At 39.9% G+C, this 17,069-nt stretch overlaps 1 protein-coding gene across 4 annotated transcripts in view; it reads right to left on the bottom strand.

The window, feature by feature from the left end:
• Nucleotides 1-17,069, bottom strand: part of golm2 (golgi membrane protein 2) — a 75,921-nt gene that overhangs the window by 43,169 nt on the left and 15,683 nt on the right. For all 4 annotated transcript variants that reach the window (XM_067971289.1, XM_067971292.1, XM_067971290.1 and 1 more), the window contains 2 exons: nt 12,360-12,530; nt 1,337-1,391 (listed from right to left, as the gene is read on the bottom strand). In XM_067971289.1, coding sequence (XP_067827390.1) covers nt 1,337-1,391; nt 12,360-12,530 — 226 coding nt within the window. The remainder of the gene's footprint in view (nt 1-1,336; nt 1,392-12,359; nt 12,531-17,069) is intronic.

Raw genomic sequence — 17,069 nt, 5'->3', positions numbered from 1 at the left:
GGGGGGGGGGTGGGGGGGGGAATTCTTCAGAAGTTTTGTGCTAGCGGTGTAACTCAGAAAAATACAAGAGTTCAGCCTTTTCCAAATGATAATGCTACAAACCAACATGTTTGTAGTCAAAGTGGGAGGATACATGTATAGTCTGGCTATTGCCCAACTACTCTTTCTACCTCCTCATTTTTTCTTCTGAATGTGCAGATTCTTGCTGAGGTATGATTTCACAAGTACCAACAGCTTGAACAGCTATTCTAATCTAGACAATGAGCAGCAGCAGGCTATCTGACGGTGGAATGCGTCACAGCCAAACCCAATTCCAGCCTCACCTGACGTCCAAACATACACATCCAGCAGGAGCCAATGGATAGCAATGAATGGGAAGAACTTTGATGACTTTTCACTTCACTAGTTTAGGGGCTCAGAGGTAATGCCACAAACACTGTCCAGGCTAAGACATATCTCAGTCTCTTGCAGTGTATCAAAAAAATATGAAGCATGGTTCTCCCAAATTTTGGATTATAATTAAATTGTGTTTAAATACAACATGCAGATTACCAAGTCTCATAAGGCTCTTAACTGTGAAAGAATTATTTTTGTACTGGTTGTTCTATTCACAACACAACAGCAATTAGGAATAGTCACCAAAAGGTTAAAAAGGTATCAACTAGTTATGTTCTCCACTCAAGATAATTCTATCATTAGTTTTCCCTTGACTCATCAAAGGCCATTTTGACTTCCTGTTATGCTGTGAAAAGGTGAATTGTGTTAAGTGTATAGTAGAGTTAGAAAGTGTGCTAGGAATGGTGATAGTATTTAGACTCCTAGGAATACTGTAGCATATCGTACTCCTAGGAATTCTTTTTACATTCTCATGATGTAGGCATTGCCGGAAAGGCTAGCATTTATTCCCCATCAGAAGGCAGTTAAGAGTCAACCACACTGCTGTGGGACTGGAATCACGTTTCAGCCAGACCAGGTAAGGACGGAAGGTTTCCTGCCCTAAAGGACATTAGTGAACCAGTTAGGCTTTAACGACAATCCAACAGCATCATGGTCACCTTCACTGATACCAGCTTTTTATTTCCAGTTTTTTTTTAAATATATAAAACTGAATTCAAATTCTCAAACTGCCATGGTGGGAAAAGGCACATTTTCTGGATTATTAGTCCATGCCTCTGGATTACTGGTTCAGTAACAACCACTACACTACTGTACTATTACAGTAGTTCTAGGAACACTTAGTGCTAGGAAGTGTTAAGTGTGGAAATCTACATTGTTAGCTAAAATCTAAACACTTGGCAGTTGGCGAAAAAAAAAATCCCAATCCCTCAATTCTTACCTTGCAACCGATGAATCAAAGACAGCTGATCTGTTACATTATTTTGAAATTTAACCTTGGGGGAAAAGAAAAAAAAATGAAAATCTGTTGTATGGCAAATGATTTTATATATTTAACAATCAATTTACAATATTCCCACACCAAACCTCAATATGAATTTTTCATTATCAAATGATTTTAGAATGGCAACCAATGTTAAAGTGATCTCTAGATAATATTAACAGCACATAGTTCCATATACAGATTACCAAGTCTCATAAAGCTCTTAACTGTGAAATAATTATTTTTGCACTGGTTGTTCTGTTCACAACACAACAGCAATTAGGAACAGTCACCAAAAGGTTAAAAAGGGCTCAACTAATTATGTCCTCCATTCAAGATAATCCTATCATTAGCTTTCCCTTGACTCCTCAAAGGCCATTAAAGCTTTAACTATGCTGACCCAAGCAGGTATCCCTCTTGAATTTCCTAATCACTCAGCGAGTTTATCCAGTATCTCAGGCATGCAGACCAGGAAAGCCCCATGTTTAATCCCTGGTCTTTGCTGAGTTACCACAACTTGCATTTATATAGCCTCTTTAATGTAGGAAAAAATCCCAGTACAATTCACAGAAGTGTAATCAGACAAATAAAATTGAGGCAGAGCCAAAAGAGGAGATATTAAGACAGATGACTAAAAGCGTGGTCAAAGAGGTGGGCCTTAAAGAAGGAGATTGAGGTAGAGGCACAGGGAGGTTTAGGGAGGGAATTCCAGAGCTTAGGGCCTTGATGGATGAAGGCATGGCCGCCAATGGTGGGGCAAAGGGAATGGGATTGTACAAAAGGCCAGAGTTGGAGGAATGCAGTGTTCTCGTGGGAATGGGTTGTAGGAATGGAGAAGGTTATAGAGATAAGGGAGGGTCGAAACTAGGAAGGGGTTTAAACACATTTGAGGCATTGGAGGACCAGGAGCCAATAATTGCTGATCTAGTTCGAAGTGCTACAATTGGCCTCACCATTTCTGCGCTACAGAAGGGAACACAATCTATGTCCTGATTGCTATCTAGTGACTCCTGCTGCATGTGCATGGATGTTAAATGATAAAAGCATGAGGCTAACCTGTGAGGTCCCCTACAGTCAAATACCCTATCAACTCACTGAATCAGGTAACATATGAAGAATGGTCACTTGGGCAAGGCACTGGAAGACTGATGATGCCCACCGAACTATATCGCAGCAGGAATCAGCAAATTCAGGAGAAAGGGAGAAAAATTGATTTAAAAAAAAATCACAGATTATCTTTGTTCCTACTACTTTATTTAATGTAGTAAAGTAAATAAAGTAGCAGGAACAACTACTTTAGGTAGAGTCAGAATTTGATACAGCCCATACCACCCAAAGATTTAACAACATTAATCTTATCCTCTGTCTGGCACATTATATCTCTGGGATTATGTAGCCACTTGATGGTTTGATATGTACTACAGGAAATACAGCATCCATTACAATTTGCTCTGGTATATTAATACTGCCTATAGTATTCACTGTGATATTCCAAAAGTATTTTATGATTGAAAGCTTTAACTCCTTAGAAGACTGGGTGAATCTTCAACCAATGTTTTATTCATTTTTCAAGATTTAATTTAAACTTTGCAGCAGTGACAGAAACTGCGAGTGATTCAAAATTCTTCGATTTTTCTTTCTTTAACTCCATTAAGATACATCTCTACATGCCATATGTTTCATTATAAAATAATCCACAAGAAGTCACAAAAAATAAATGAAATTTGTGCTTTTACTTTTAGAAAAATAATAAAATCCCTCCATAGCAAATTGCTTCCCAATGTTTTTGGGTTACAGCAGGAGTCAGCATTCTGTTGTCAACCAGATCTAAAGAATATGGGCTGTATTATTGTGTCATTCTTAAGACTGAGATCTACATGGATAGCATGCTTCAGGAGGTGGTCACCCCACAGCTTAAGAGCGTGCAGGCAGAGAGGGACTGGGTGACTGCCAGACAGACAAGGAGGACCAGGCAGGTAGTGCAGGAGTCCCCCGAGGGCATCTCGCTCTCTAACCAGTATGGTGAGGGAGAGGATTCCCCAGGGGAATGCAGCCAGAGCCAAGACCATAGCATCATGGGTGGTTCAGCTGTACCGGGGGGGTGGTAGGGAGGAGAAAGGTCAAGAGAGCGATAGTGATAGGGGATTCTATAGTTAGGGGAGCAGACAGGCGTTTCTGCAGCTGATGTGATTCCAGGATGGTATGTTGCCTCCTTGGTGCCACGGTCAAGGATGTCACTGAGCGGCGGCGAAACATTCTGGAGGGGGAGGGCGAACAGCCAGAGGTCGTGGTCCATATCGGTACCAATGACATAGGTAGAAAGAGGGATGAGGTCCTGCAAGCAGATTTTAAGGAGTCAGGAAAGAGATTAAGAAGCTCAACCTCAAAAAGGTAGTAATCTCCAGATTACTCCCAGTGCCGTGCACTAGCGAGTATAGAAATAGGATAGAGCAGATGAATGTGTGGCTGGAGAGATGGTGCATGAGGGAGGGCTTTAGATTCCTGGGGCATTGGGACCGGTTCTGGGGGAGGTGGGACTTGTATAAGCCGGACGGGTTGCACCTCAACAGGGCCAGGGCCAATATCCTTGCGGGGAGGTTTGCTAGTGCTGTTGGTGAGGGTTTAAACTAGCTTGGCAGAGGATCGGAACCTGAGCGCAGATTCAGAAGGGAGAGAAGCAGAGCTGGAAATGGAAGGCAGAAAATTAGTAAGTTTGGAAGGCAGAGGAAACAAAGGTTCGAAACTAGACAACAAAGGAGTTTGGCAACAAAGGAGTATACCTCAATGCAAGGAGTATAGTGAATAAGGCAGATGAGCTAAGGGCACAGATAGACACATGGAAGTACGATATCTTAGCTATTACTGAAACATAGCTTAAACAGGGGCAGGAATGGCAGCTCAACATTCCTGGTCAGAGTTTTCAGACGATAGAGAGGGGGGACAAAAAAGGAGGGGGCGGCAATATTGATTAAAGAAACAATTATGGCTGTGAGGAGGGATGATATGTTGGAAGGTTCATCAAATGAGGCCATTTGGATTGAGCTAAAGAACAAAAAAGGGGCAGTCACACTGCTGGGAGTGTACTATAGACCCCCAAACACTCAGAGGGAGATAGAACAGCAAATATGTAGGCAAATTTCTAGGAAGAGCAGAAGGGCAGGACTGGCTGGTGTCTGCTCGCCCAACACAGACAAATCTGCCTGGGTTAAAGCCAGAAATCGGAGAGTTGGAGCTCTGAAAACTTGGAATTTTCACTGCCCACCTGCCTCCAACCCACCTGTTCTTGGGGGTTAAAATTTACCCCCTGGTATTTGTTCACTAGAATCGACAAGCTCTCGTGTTCTCCTAATCTTCAGATGGCAGAAGAATGAACACCATCAGACCATGCAACTTATTTTCAATAAATCTGCTTCTTAGGTTATAAGCTAACAATTAAACAGCAGCAGAAAGTCAATACAGCAGATTTCACTTGATTACAGAACATGTAGCTACATCTCCTCAGGTATGAGAAACTCAATTGTCCAAGTCTTCTTAATACTAAATCTGGAGCAGTGTCTGCAACATGAAACTTGAGATTTTGTCTAACCACCATGACGTATACACCTCCACATAGGCTGCAGCACTCCAATAGTGGGATAAATGTAAAGCCGCAGGATGCTCTCTGATACAACCCTTATCCCTTTAAAGTTTGACTCTTAACTCAAGTGAAACTTCTTGTACTATAAAGAAGCACCACCTTCCTCAAAAGGGTGGACACCCAACCACATGTGGGAGAATGAACATTCTTATGGGTCATGCCGCAGATTGCTTTGAGGATCTGCTGGTATTAAGAATCTCCAGCATCCACTTCACTGGCTCCCCAAAGAGATCCCATTTCAGCTAAATATCGTAATAATTTTGCTTTCAGGTCCATCTGGAAACTTGAAATGTTACACTAAGCATGCCTGCAAAGCAAGATTCTGCAATCCTGTCTCAAAGGCATCAATTGCAGGTTTTTGCAAGAATGATCTGTATAATGTTGTTCACTTTACTAAGGGAGTTATCCTTAATAGAATCAGGGGGTGCACTAAATGCCACTTACTAGTGGAGAAACTTAATTTTGATGCTTCATAAGCCATAATCCTCATTGAGATTTACCACCCATTTCAAAAAACTTTAAAAAACTCTCAAGAATGAGGTTACATGGAAATTACACTAAAAATAAAGCCACCAACTCCTTTAAATCCACAGCTCAAAACTCTGCTACTGGACAATGTATGAAACTCACCATTTTTAATTTGTTGGGAGATGAAAAAGTTCAGTTTACAACAAATACAAACTGTGAAAATGAAATAAATGTGTTTATTGAAAAGAGAAAAAAAAAAACTGATCGAAGAGTTGCCCCAATTACTTCACTGAGCCAGTTGGCCTGAAAATAGATAGTGCATCCATATACAGCAAAAAAGCATTGCCTCTTAAGTTGCATTTATTACATTCACCACTGCCTCAGAGACCTTTCTCCCAGAAAATCAGCCGCTTTATTTGAACTGAAGAATACAAAATTGTATGCGAGACTTGATAACATCCACAAGCCCACTGATGTCTGCTTGCAAATTTAGAATGCTCATTTATTTTATTCAAAGATGCTGATTTGGGTTTTTTTTTATTTGCTTACTGAAGAAAAGGATGTCCATTCTAGGAAAGGAAATTAAACATATTTTACTTTTTGTACTCCGTATACTACAAATGCAATGTAATCAACTGCCCTAACCATTCTTCAGAAACTTTGCTGAGATTGGTAAAGCTTTCATTCTGGAGGACCTATGAAACATAGGCGGAAACACTCAGCAGGTCAGTTAGCACCTGTGGCGAGAACAGATGAGTTAATGTTTCAGGTGTGGACCCTGTCAGTTCTGATGATGCCTGAAACATCAACTAATCTGTTCTCCACAGACGCTGACTGACCTACTGAGCTTTTCCTGCATTTTCAATTATCTGTTTTGCTTTTCGTCCACATTATATTATATTTTCTTTCAGATAAAATACTTCAGCCACTGCCTCTTCCAGTCTTACAATTTGCACTGCAATGGCTATTACCTGATGTGCAGTGCCTGAACAGAGGGCGGCTAAGAAAATAACTTGACTAGAATGGTATTTGGCAAATGCTACACACCATAACCTCATTCTACCCAAGACAGAGACAAATGGAAAATTGTTGTTGACACAGACATTACCACTGCTAAGAAACATTTCAATCGACAGTGAAATTGTATCACATGGCACTGAGAATATGGTTTAAAAATTGTTGTAGCTACTAAACCCCGCCCCCAAGTTTCAATATCGTCATTTGGTTGAATTCAACAGAACGACGTCTGTTGTTTTTAATATCAATACCTTCTACCAATTATCTTAGGAAGACAAAAACTCAATGCATATGCTATCAGGCAGAAAATTCCACCTCATCAGACTATACACATTTCAAAGATCTGCTTCTTAATCACTTAAATCCCTTCACTCTCCAAGCCTTGCCTGTGTTGTCTTCATTAGGCAGTAGCAGCAAGTCTTTTTAAAAAACCTAGTGAAATACTCTGATGCCCTCTACAATCATTCAGTTTTCTGACATCTTTTCATTCAAGATAGTCCTACCTATGCAACTTACTTTAAATTCAGTCATTTGCTTCCTTTTTTTTTGTTAAGGTCCCATCATGCCATGCCACACAGCAAACAAGCAAACAGTTCCCTGGTCACACTATATCTTGGATGTGGTTCATAAACCTCATTCAGAATCAGTGCTCCTCAGCAATAAAGAGGATTATATATACTTCACAAATGAAATGAAATGTAAACCAAAACATTTAGTAGGAAAGACTGTCACCTAGGCTGTAAAAGTAAATTAAACTCAAGTCATAGGAAGACAGGAAAATATCTCCATCAATGTTCTAACACATCAGGAGCTCAGTTGTGCAATAGGAAAGGCTCATGGCAACCAAGGATTTGATGTGAATTTTACTACTGTTGATGAAAGTACAATATAATGATTCAAAACTTTCTGAAGCTTAAAATCATATGAATTATTTACATTTATTTATCACAAGGGAGCTCAATTAAATGTAGCTCTGAATATTCTATGTTAAAAAGTCTACAAGAGTCTAATGTTCACAATCGTTCTGCATCACAAGAATAAACTTGCAGCACATGGAATCTATTAACAAGTTTCTCTTTACACATTGTAATACTTGGCCAGCATCTTTTAGGAAATGATTTTTTTTTAGTATTCAAGGCTGGGTGAAGTAAATGAAGACTGAAATATTATGTCTATCAAGCATTCGTATGCATCAGACCCTTCTGAAACCACTGGAGATTGAAAGATACAGGATCAGAATGTGTAGGCATGTTTGTTTCCATTGTTACACTGTAAAAATAAATCAAATTGCGACAGATCCAGGTATAGCTACAGTATGTGATATTTGTACTTTAAATCCCAATAAACTTGGGTGAGAAAGGCAGAGTAGAAAGCAATAGGAAATATAGATTTACAGCAGACACCAAGGGGAGTACCCATCAACATGTCAGCTCTCATCTCAAGTGTGCAGCTAAAACATCACAGTGCAGATCAATAGAGTATTCAGCCAAAATGGTTGCAGTTGAACATATTTCAGTGGGGAGGAGGGAAAAAATTGCCACAGTTTTGGGCAAAATTCTATTTCAGTCAGTCACCTTGACAAATGACAAAAATATCAGTGCCTTGTTTATAAAATTGAATGTTGTTATATTCAGTCAGCTCAGCACGAAAGGAGCAGTTTTTTGAAACCTTATTGAATTCAACTACAGTAAAACCTGAATTAAATTGTCAAAGTTGCAACAAAGCAAACTGATTATCTGTGAGGATTTGAAAGGAATGCAGTAACGCCTTTTTGCCCATGCCCCAGGATTATAATTTTCCAATATTCTTGGATTGCACCATCAACCCAAGATGTCTCACACCTAGATTTCCTCTGCACTACATTCCAGAACGTTCAGCACAGTTTACAGAATATCATTTCAACACTAATGAACCAGCAAGAGTGCGAAAGGCTGTAATTTAAGACAAGCAGTTTAATTCAATCATGGTGCTATCAATTAAAACCTACTCAATGGGTCAATAACACCCTAAAAAGCAGTTTTTGGCGTTATTCCAGTTTTGTCCCCCTTGCAATTTTCTCCCCTCATATATGCACTGACTCTTGCTAGGGTACAGCCCAATGGGTGCAGACCCCAGTGGCCAGTTACTATGAATAAGCTGGGGGAGTTTGCCATTTAAGTTATCATTGCTGAGCTGGATCCTGTTCTCGCCCAATATATCCACACACAGGCACTGAATAGAAATCAGCAGCAGAATGTTGGTTAAATGCTCTGCTCCCTAGCCCATAGGCATTGATGACTATCTACCAACCCCAACTGCTGTTCTGGCTGGGATAGAGCTAACTCGGACAGATCAGGACCTGAACCTGGCACCTTCTTGTTCGTATGGTTTAATACAACTCTGGGTACTGCATGTAACTCTATATAGATTTCAGTATTTAAGTATGAGCTGTGATTTAAGTTGAGCACTATCAAGCATAGCGGAGTAACAGTGGATTATAAATCAGAAAAGACAGCTTTGACTGAAGGAATAATATCCAGGGCAAAACTTTTTCAATCAAATAGATGTTATCAGTGATGTACAACCATCATTTTAAAGAATATACAGTGACAGATTGTGAAAACATTTGGTTATCAAAACCAGCTCTGACCTGTCTTCCATCATCTCAAGAGCACTTGTTCATTTTTAGCCTCAATTCTGCCTAGTAGCACCCAAGTTACAAGAAACTAGTTTTTAAAAAGCTACACTCCTGGTTATTTGCTTCTCTAACATTAGGGCTACCACCTGCTGATTGATTATACAGGGAAAGACCAGTGCTCACATCAGCACGTGCCCTGACTCCATCTAATTTGGATAAATGACAGCCGTAGGGTTTAATGTCAGAGGCAGCAGTGTAAAAGGTTAGTTTTCAAATTGATACTGGATGTAAATCTGTCCCCATATTTTTTGGTTAGTTTTTTCTCCTCCCCCCACCCCCCCTCCCATAACCTGTTGTTAAACATTACCATTACTAGCAGCAGGCTCTCAAATCAAACTGCTGCCTCTGGCTTTAGGCTAACCTAAAAACCACTTTATTCAGCCATGCCCTCTATTTTCTCCCCCAGGTTTTTCCAAATCAAAAGTGGAAATTACCGTGGTCAGGAAAGGTACCCAACAATAATAGAAGTTAGAATAGCAAGCTTAATAAAAACAGGAAATTCTGGAAGTACACAGCTGACTTTTAAGTAGGGGCCCTGGTGAAGGATCACATCCAAATCATTAAATCGGTCTTCTCTTTCACAAGGTCACACATCTGCGGTGCACTTCCAGCATTCCCTGATTTTATTTCTGATTTCTAGGATTAGGTTTTTCTTTATCTTCAGAGTAGTAAGTAGTGGAAACCCAAAAAAACAAAAGGACCCTTTAAGGACTGAAGGATTTAAGTGGTTGACTGTTAAATCCTGGCAAACAATCCCCGATTCTACCAAGTATCAAGCTTGCTTATAATTTTAACATCCATTCTGCTTTTTCCAGAATGTAATATTGAGACACCCTCAAGTAGTGGCATAAAGAAATGAATATACCACACTCCAGTTACAAACTCCTTCAAATATTACATTCTTCATTAAAATGTGTATGTTATCCCTAGGAGGTTAACTTGTGTGCACTCTTCCACCCCACTCAAACATCCTTCAAAAAAAAAATCCTGCCTGCCATGCAACCATATTTTGGTTTACAAAAAAAAATGTTTCGGTGCAGACCTAAAATTTGTGATCTGCTTCTTGAACTCAATAGCTCCTCCCAACTGGAAATGATTACAGTGATTTAGGAGACAATCTTCTATTTCACTCAGTGACGTCCTTAACCTGACAACTGCTACTGTATATTTGTAACAAAATTTATAACAAAATTGACAAATCGTAGGGTGTCATTTGGGGTACAGCTGATTTAAAAACTCAGAAGTGAATGCATTTTTTGACATTAAGGAGTGAATTTCTAAAATTGCACCAACCTGAACAGGACCTAATCTGAACCCCACAGGATAGTCTGACACTAACCTCAATTTATCAATATGGTTAACAAGCACAGATGTAGTTTGTTCTCTACACATTTTGTCAAGCAAGGGGCTTCTTAAATGGAGATTCTTGGAGGGTCAATGTATTTTAGAGTGCTTTTCATTTAAGGGAATACAGTTCTTTCTCTTGCCAATTTTGTCTCTTCCTTCTTTTCCTGAGAACATTGTCTCCTTGCTAGGGTACGGTTAATAGCCGCTGGGCAGCATCACCAAGCAACAATTATTTTTGTGCAAGCCTCGACCCTGAGTGCTGGCAGGCTCTTTGAACCTGGGAGTACAATTTAAGACATTTTTGTTATTCCAAGCATATGTTTCATTTTGATCCTGATTAGCTTTGCTAGTGGAGAAGATGATTTGCTAGTGGCTGTGACACCAGCAGCAAAAAAAAACAGCAAAAAGGTTAAATTACAGCCCTGGCAACTCTGAATTATGTATGACAGTAATTTGATAGCTGGAAAGGAAATTCACTGGTGAGGAAGTTAGATCAAATCAATTTATTTCACACTGTACAGCTTAGAAATTTTATTTTGAAATAGTTTAAAACTAGTCAGCTTGCATTTTTACTTGCACTGAATTACAAAGTGACAAGTGCATCACAAAATTCATTTCACTGTAGCCTGTGATGCTGAACTATTAAAGCAGGCTCATCATTTCCCCATCTTCAGAAACAGGACACATTGCACTACTATGCTGCACCTGCATGCTTCATTTATTGGTTATATTTTTTAGCAATTTAAAATTTCATAGCAAGAGATGGCTCTATATAAATGTCATTAAAAATGCAACAAGGAAGCTTGTTCAATTTTCTGTTCTCCATGGAACATTTAGCTTTGTCATAAACATAACCATTTTCATCCTCCTAGAACAAACAGCAACTTGGTTAATAAAATGTACACCGGAGATAGTTCTCAAAAATCAAATCAATATAGCAGCTCAGTGGCATAACTGGCTGGTATGCTAAAGTCGTGCCATGGAGTGTAAATTATGGGTTTGCTTCTACTATTTTCCCTCCACGCCAATCCCCATGTTAAGTTCCCAACCTCAGCCCACTTGCCATGGGAAAGTCTGGAATGGAGATGAATGGCTTCACAAACATGCAGAAATGTTGCACTTGGGTTTTAGGGCAACACAGCGCTATAGAATGTTCCCCAACTTTAGTAAGGTTGTGAAGGGGATGCGCCAAGCAAGGAACAAGTGCTTTCTAAGAAGGAAAGCAGAAAAAAAAGTTGGCAAGTCGCCTAAAACCTTCTCCTATCAAGCTGGGCCAAAAAGCTACATTGGCAGATTTTGTGAGCCTGTTGTCTGACAATGTGTTCAAAGAACGGTATCTTGGAAGGGAGGCAAAGTGACAAATAAAAAAAGAAATCATTATTTGTATAAAACAACATGATTAAATTAAATGCAAAAGGAGCAATCCTTAAGGGATAGTAAATATCTGATTGAATACTGCATGACTTTGTATACTGTTGATGTGGAGATGCCGGTGATGGACTGGGGTTGACAAATGTAAGGAATCTTACAACACCAGGTTATAGTCCAACTGTTTTATTTGAAAATCACAAGCTTTCGGAGGCTTTCTGGGGGGGGGTTGGGGAGGGCAGAGGGGGATTTCACTTGGTGTAATGTCCTTTCCAGTTGAGTGGACTATAGCAGTGTCTGGTCTCACATAGGAAGAATACCATTTGGATGAGGCATTGGAGGGTTGCTATTAAGTTGGACTATAACCTGGTGTTGTAAGATTCCTTACAATTGTATACTGTTGGCCTTGGTATGTACATTATGACCAGAATATAATGTCATTTCTAATATGAAGACGTTCCTCTTACCTTCTCCTCAAAGCATTTCTTCATCAAATTCTCTTTATTTTGGAGCACGTTACCCAGATTATGACATTCATCCTCTTTTTCATCAAGTTGCCTCCTCTGAGTATCCACTTGTCCCATGAGCTCAGAGTTCCTCTTCTCTAGACGACTTTTAGCAGTCTCTGTCTTCTTCACCTGGTGGAGCAGACAGATGCAATTTACTGCGCAAAGTAATGACTTGGAAAATTTGATAGGGAACCGTGGGATAAAGAATTGAAGAGATGGTTATAAATTAAGATTCCCTGATATCTTCATGGGGAACTCGTGTAATACTATTATATTATGGGAGATGGGGGCGAGGAGAAGAGAGGATTTTTTTTGGGGGGGGGGGGCGGAGGGCAGAGGGGGATTTCACTTGGTGTAATGTCCTTTCCAGTTGAGTGGACTATAGCAGTGTCTGGTCTCACATAGGAAGAATACCATTTGGATGAGGCATTGGAGGGTTGCTAGTAAGTGTGGAATCATACACAAGTAAGAGCATGATCTTCATGAGAGGGAGCAAAGGGAAAATAAAATTAGGTGTGGAAATCTGTGTTCCACAATCCCCCGTTACATATTCTGCTTATCAAAAACATTTTATGTAATAGAACAGTGTGGATTCTTTAAAACATTTTATTCAGCTTTGACAGGTGGTTATTAAGTGGATATACCATGCATATTTACATTCCATAATTTGTATATTGACACCAGTAATTCTCAAACTACGTGGAGCCCCCTGAAAATACTGACACATTTTCAAGGACACTGTGTCCTAACTTCCAAATGATAGCATCAGCTACCTAAAGGAAAATGGTGCTATCAATGCAGAATTTTTTTTTGTTAGCATACAGCAACACAGATACGCAAGACAAAAAAATCTAAAATATACAAGACTGATGACCTGCCAGGTCTCGAGGCTCCCTGGGAGACCCACTAAGGCTTAGATTTTCAAACCTGGGTCCATAAGGAGATCTTAGGGGTTGCAAGGTCAGATTTCTGCATTTACATTTCTGCATTTTTTGACCTACTGGCATGTTATTTCAGTTCCTGCTTATTGAAAAAGAAAGCATTTCTCTACTCGTACCATTGTTTTCTTTTGGGTAACTGGCATTGTCTTTCAGAAGGATGGAGGTCCCCAAGAGTATGTCAATATTTGCAGAGGGTTTCCCCACACAGGAAATTTGAAAATCAATGTCCTTGAATCTGTAAAGCATAGTTTGAAAACCTATAATTTATACAAACCCTAAGAACTTATAAGTATACACCATTTCAAGTCTCCTTTCACATTCGGAGACGTCTTGATGAAATAGGTTGAAGATGTAACTCGTGTATTCTGACATTGCCCAGAAATTAAGTCTTTAAGGCCACCTGAATCCTGATATGCGGGTACCTAAGCCAGGAAAGATCAAAAGTGGCCGTGTACACAATGGTACTCAGAGAGAACAAGTTCTTAAGAACATAAAAGCATAAGAAATAGGAGGAGCAGGCCATACGGCCCCTCGAGCCTGCTCCGCCATTCAATCAGATCATGACTGATCTTCTACCTCAACTCCACTTTCCTGCCCTTTCATGTCCCTTCATTCCCTTAGTGTCCAAAAATCTATCGATCTCAGCCATGAATATACTCAACGATTGAGCATCCACAGCCCTCTGGGGCAGAGAATTCCAAAGATTCACAACCCTTTGAGGGAAGAAATTTTTCCTCATCTCAGTTTCCTCATCTCAGTCCTAAATGGTCGACCTCTTATCTTGAGACCATGCCCCCTAGTTCTAGACACTCTAGCCAGGGGAAACAGCCTCTCAGTATCTACTCAAAATTTTCTAACTTTCAATGAGATCATCCCTCATTCTTCTGAACGCCAGACAATATAGGCCCATTCTACTCAATGTCTCCTCATAGGAGAGCCCTCATCCCAGGAATCAATCTAGTGAACCTTCGTTGCACCCCCTCTAAGGCAAACATATCCTTCTTTAGGTAAGGGGACCAAAACTGTATACAGTACTCCAGGTGTGGTCTCACCAGAGCCCTATATAATTGCAGCAAGACCACCTTACTCATACACTCCAACCCCCTTGCAATAAAGGCTAACATACCATTTGCCTTCCTTATTGCTTGAGATACCTGTATGTTTACTTTCTGTGATTCTTGTACAAGGACACCCAAATCCCTCTGAATACCAACATTTCTTAGTCTCTCACCTTTTAAAAAATATTCTGCTTTTTTATTCTTCCTACCAAAATGGATAATTTCACATTTCTCCACGTCCATCTGCCACCTTCTCACCCACTCACTTAACCTCTCATATCCCTTTGCAGCCTCTTTGTGTCCTCCTCACTGCTTACTTTCCCACCTAGCTTTGTATTGTCAGCAAACTTTGATACATTACACTTGGACTTCTTATCTAAGTCATTGATATAGATTGTAAACAGCTGAGGCCCCAGCACTGATCCTTGCGGCACCCCACTAGTTACAACCTGCCAACCTGAAAATGACCCGTTCATTCCTACTCTGTTTTCCGTCCATTAACCAATCCTCAATCCATGCTAACACATTACCCCCAATCCCATGAGTCCTAATATTGTGTAACAACCTTTTGTATGGCACCTTATTGAATGCCTTTTGAAAATCCAAACATACAACATCCACTCGTTCCCCTTTATCTACCCTGCTAGTTATACCCTCAAAAAACCCTATTAGATTTGTCAAACATGAGTTCCCTTTCATAAAACCATGTTGACTCTGCCTAACCATATTATGATTTTCTAAGTGCCCTGTTACTAGTTCCTTAATAATAGATTCTAGCATTTTCCCTACTATTGATGTCAGGCTAACTGGCCTATAGTTCCCTATTTTCTCTCTCCCTTTCACGAATAGCAGGGTTACATTTGCTACTTTCCAATCCACTGGGACCATTCTAGAATCTAGGGAATTCTGGAAGATTAAAACCAATGCAGCCACTATCTTTACTGCCAGCTCTTTTAAAACCCTTGGATGTAGCCCATCAGGTCCAGGGGATTTGTCAGCTTTTAGTCCCATTAATTTCTCCAGTACTACTTCTTTACTAATCTTAAATACTTTGCGTTCCTCAATTTCATTAGACCCTTAGTTCCCCACTATTTCTGGTATGTTTTTTGTATCTTCTATTGTGAAGACAGATACAAAATATTTCCTTATTCCCCATTATAATTTCTCCTGTCTCTGCCTCTAGGGGGCCCACGTTTACTTTCACTAATCTCTTCCTTTTTACGATTTGATTTTTTATATTTCTTGCTAGTTTACTCTCTTACAATTTTCTCCCTCTATCAATTTTTTGGTCATCCTTTTTCTGATTTCTAAAACCCTCCCAATCCTCAAGCTTACTACTCTTTTTGACAACATTGTAAGCATCTTCTTTTAATCTAATACTATCTCTAGTTCTCTAATACTTCTCTAGTTAGCCATAATTGGATTACTTTTCCCATGGAGTTTTTATTCCTCAAGGAAATGTATATTCATTGAAAATTATGAATTTTTCTTTAAATGTTCGCCATTGCTTATCGACTGTCATATCTTTTAATCTAATTTCCCAATCTACCGTAGCCAACTCGCCCCTCATACTTACGTAATTGGCTTTGTTTAAATTTAAGACCCTAGTTTCGGACTTAACTACATAACTCTCAAACCCAACATGAAATTCTATCATATTATGATCACACTGCCCCAGAGGATCCTTAACTATAAGATTACTAATTAACCCTGTCTCATTACCCAATACTAGATCTGAAATAGCCTGTTCCCTAGTTGGTTCCTCGACATGTTGTTCTTCCAGTTTAAGCACTTCTGAATTGGCACCATCCAGTCCAAAGTGCAAAATGCTGGGTAAGTCAACAGGTACTCTATGCCCCACCTGTCACTATGTAATAAGAGCAGCTCCAAATGTGAAAGATGATCCAACGTGGCAGGTCTCCATGAAAGGCAAAATTAATTATTGAATTGAACTTTAAGTTAGACAAATGAAGTAATACTTTCAGTATAAAGTATCGTTTCCCAGGTTTTCCTTCTCTATTATGAATGACATCAAAAGTCAGTGAACGTAGACTTCAGCTGTCTATATTGGACAACCCACACAATCAAAATGAAACAACACTGATCATTAAAGGACTGCTGCAAGCAGTCCTTGAAAAGCAGCGTACATTGCCAGTGATAATCACACATTTGTGTTTAAAAGTATGACTTTGATGTACATCATTCCTCTTCATCACAAAGACCACCTATTTCCACCTCTGCCCATCTGTTACTGCTGAAATCCTTATACGGGTCTTTATTAACTCCAATGTTCTCCTTGGCAGCCTGCCATTTCTCACCTTCCATAAACTCCAGCTTGTTCAAAATTCTGCTGCTCACATATAGCCCGTACTCGTTGAGCTACATTGGCTCATCATCTCCCAATTTTTTTGGGTCATTGTCTTAAAATCCTTCCCCATCTCTAACCTCCTCCAGCTTCTTGTACATCCATCCCTCCTTCCCTCCCAGACTGGTGGCCAAGCTGTCTGCTACCTAGGTCCCATTCCCAAGATTCCCTGCATAGACACCTCTGCCTCCCCACCGCCCTTCCCTCCTTAAAACCCACCTCTGACAAGCTTTGTCACCCTTCCTAATCACTCCTCCTTTGGCTCAACATCCGTTTTCTTTACACCTCTGGGAAACATCTGGGG

This window comes from Heptranchias perlo, chromosome 34 (assembly GCF_035084215.1).
Source record: "Heptranchias perlo isolate sHepPer1 chromosome 34, sHepPer1.hap1, whole genome shotgun sequence".
NCBI lineage: Eukaryota > Metazoa > Chordata > Chondrichthyes > Hexanchiformes > Hexanchidae > Heptranchias > Heptranchias perlo.
Note: the sequence above shows the minus strand (reverse complement) of the source record. Positions and strands in the feature narration are given on the sequence as shown.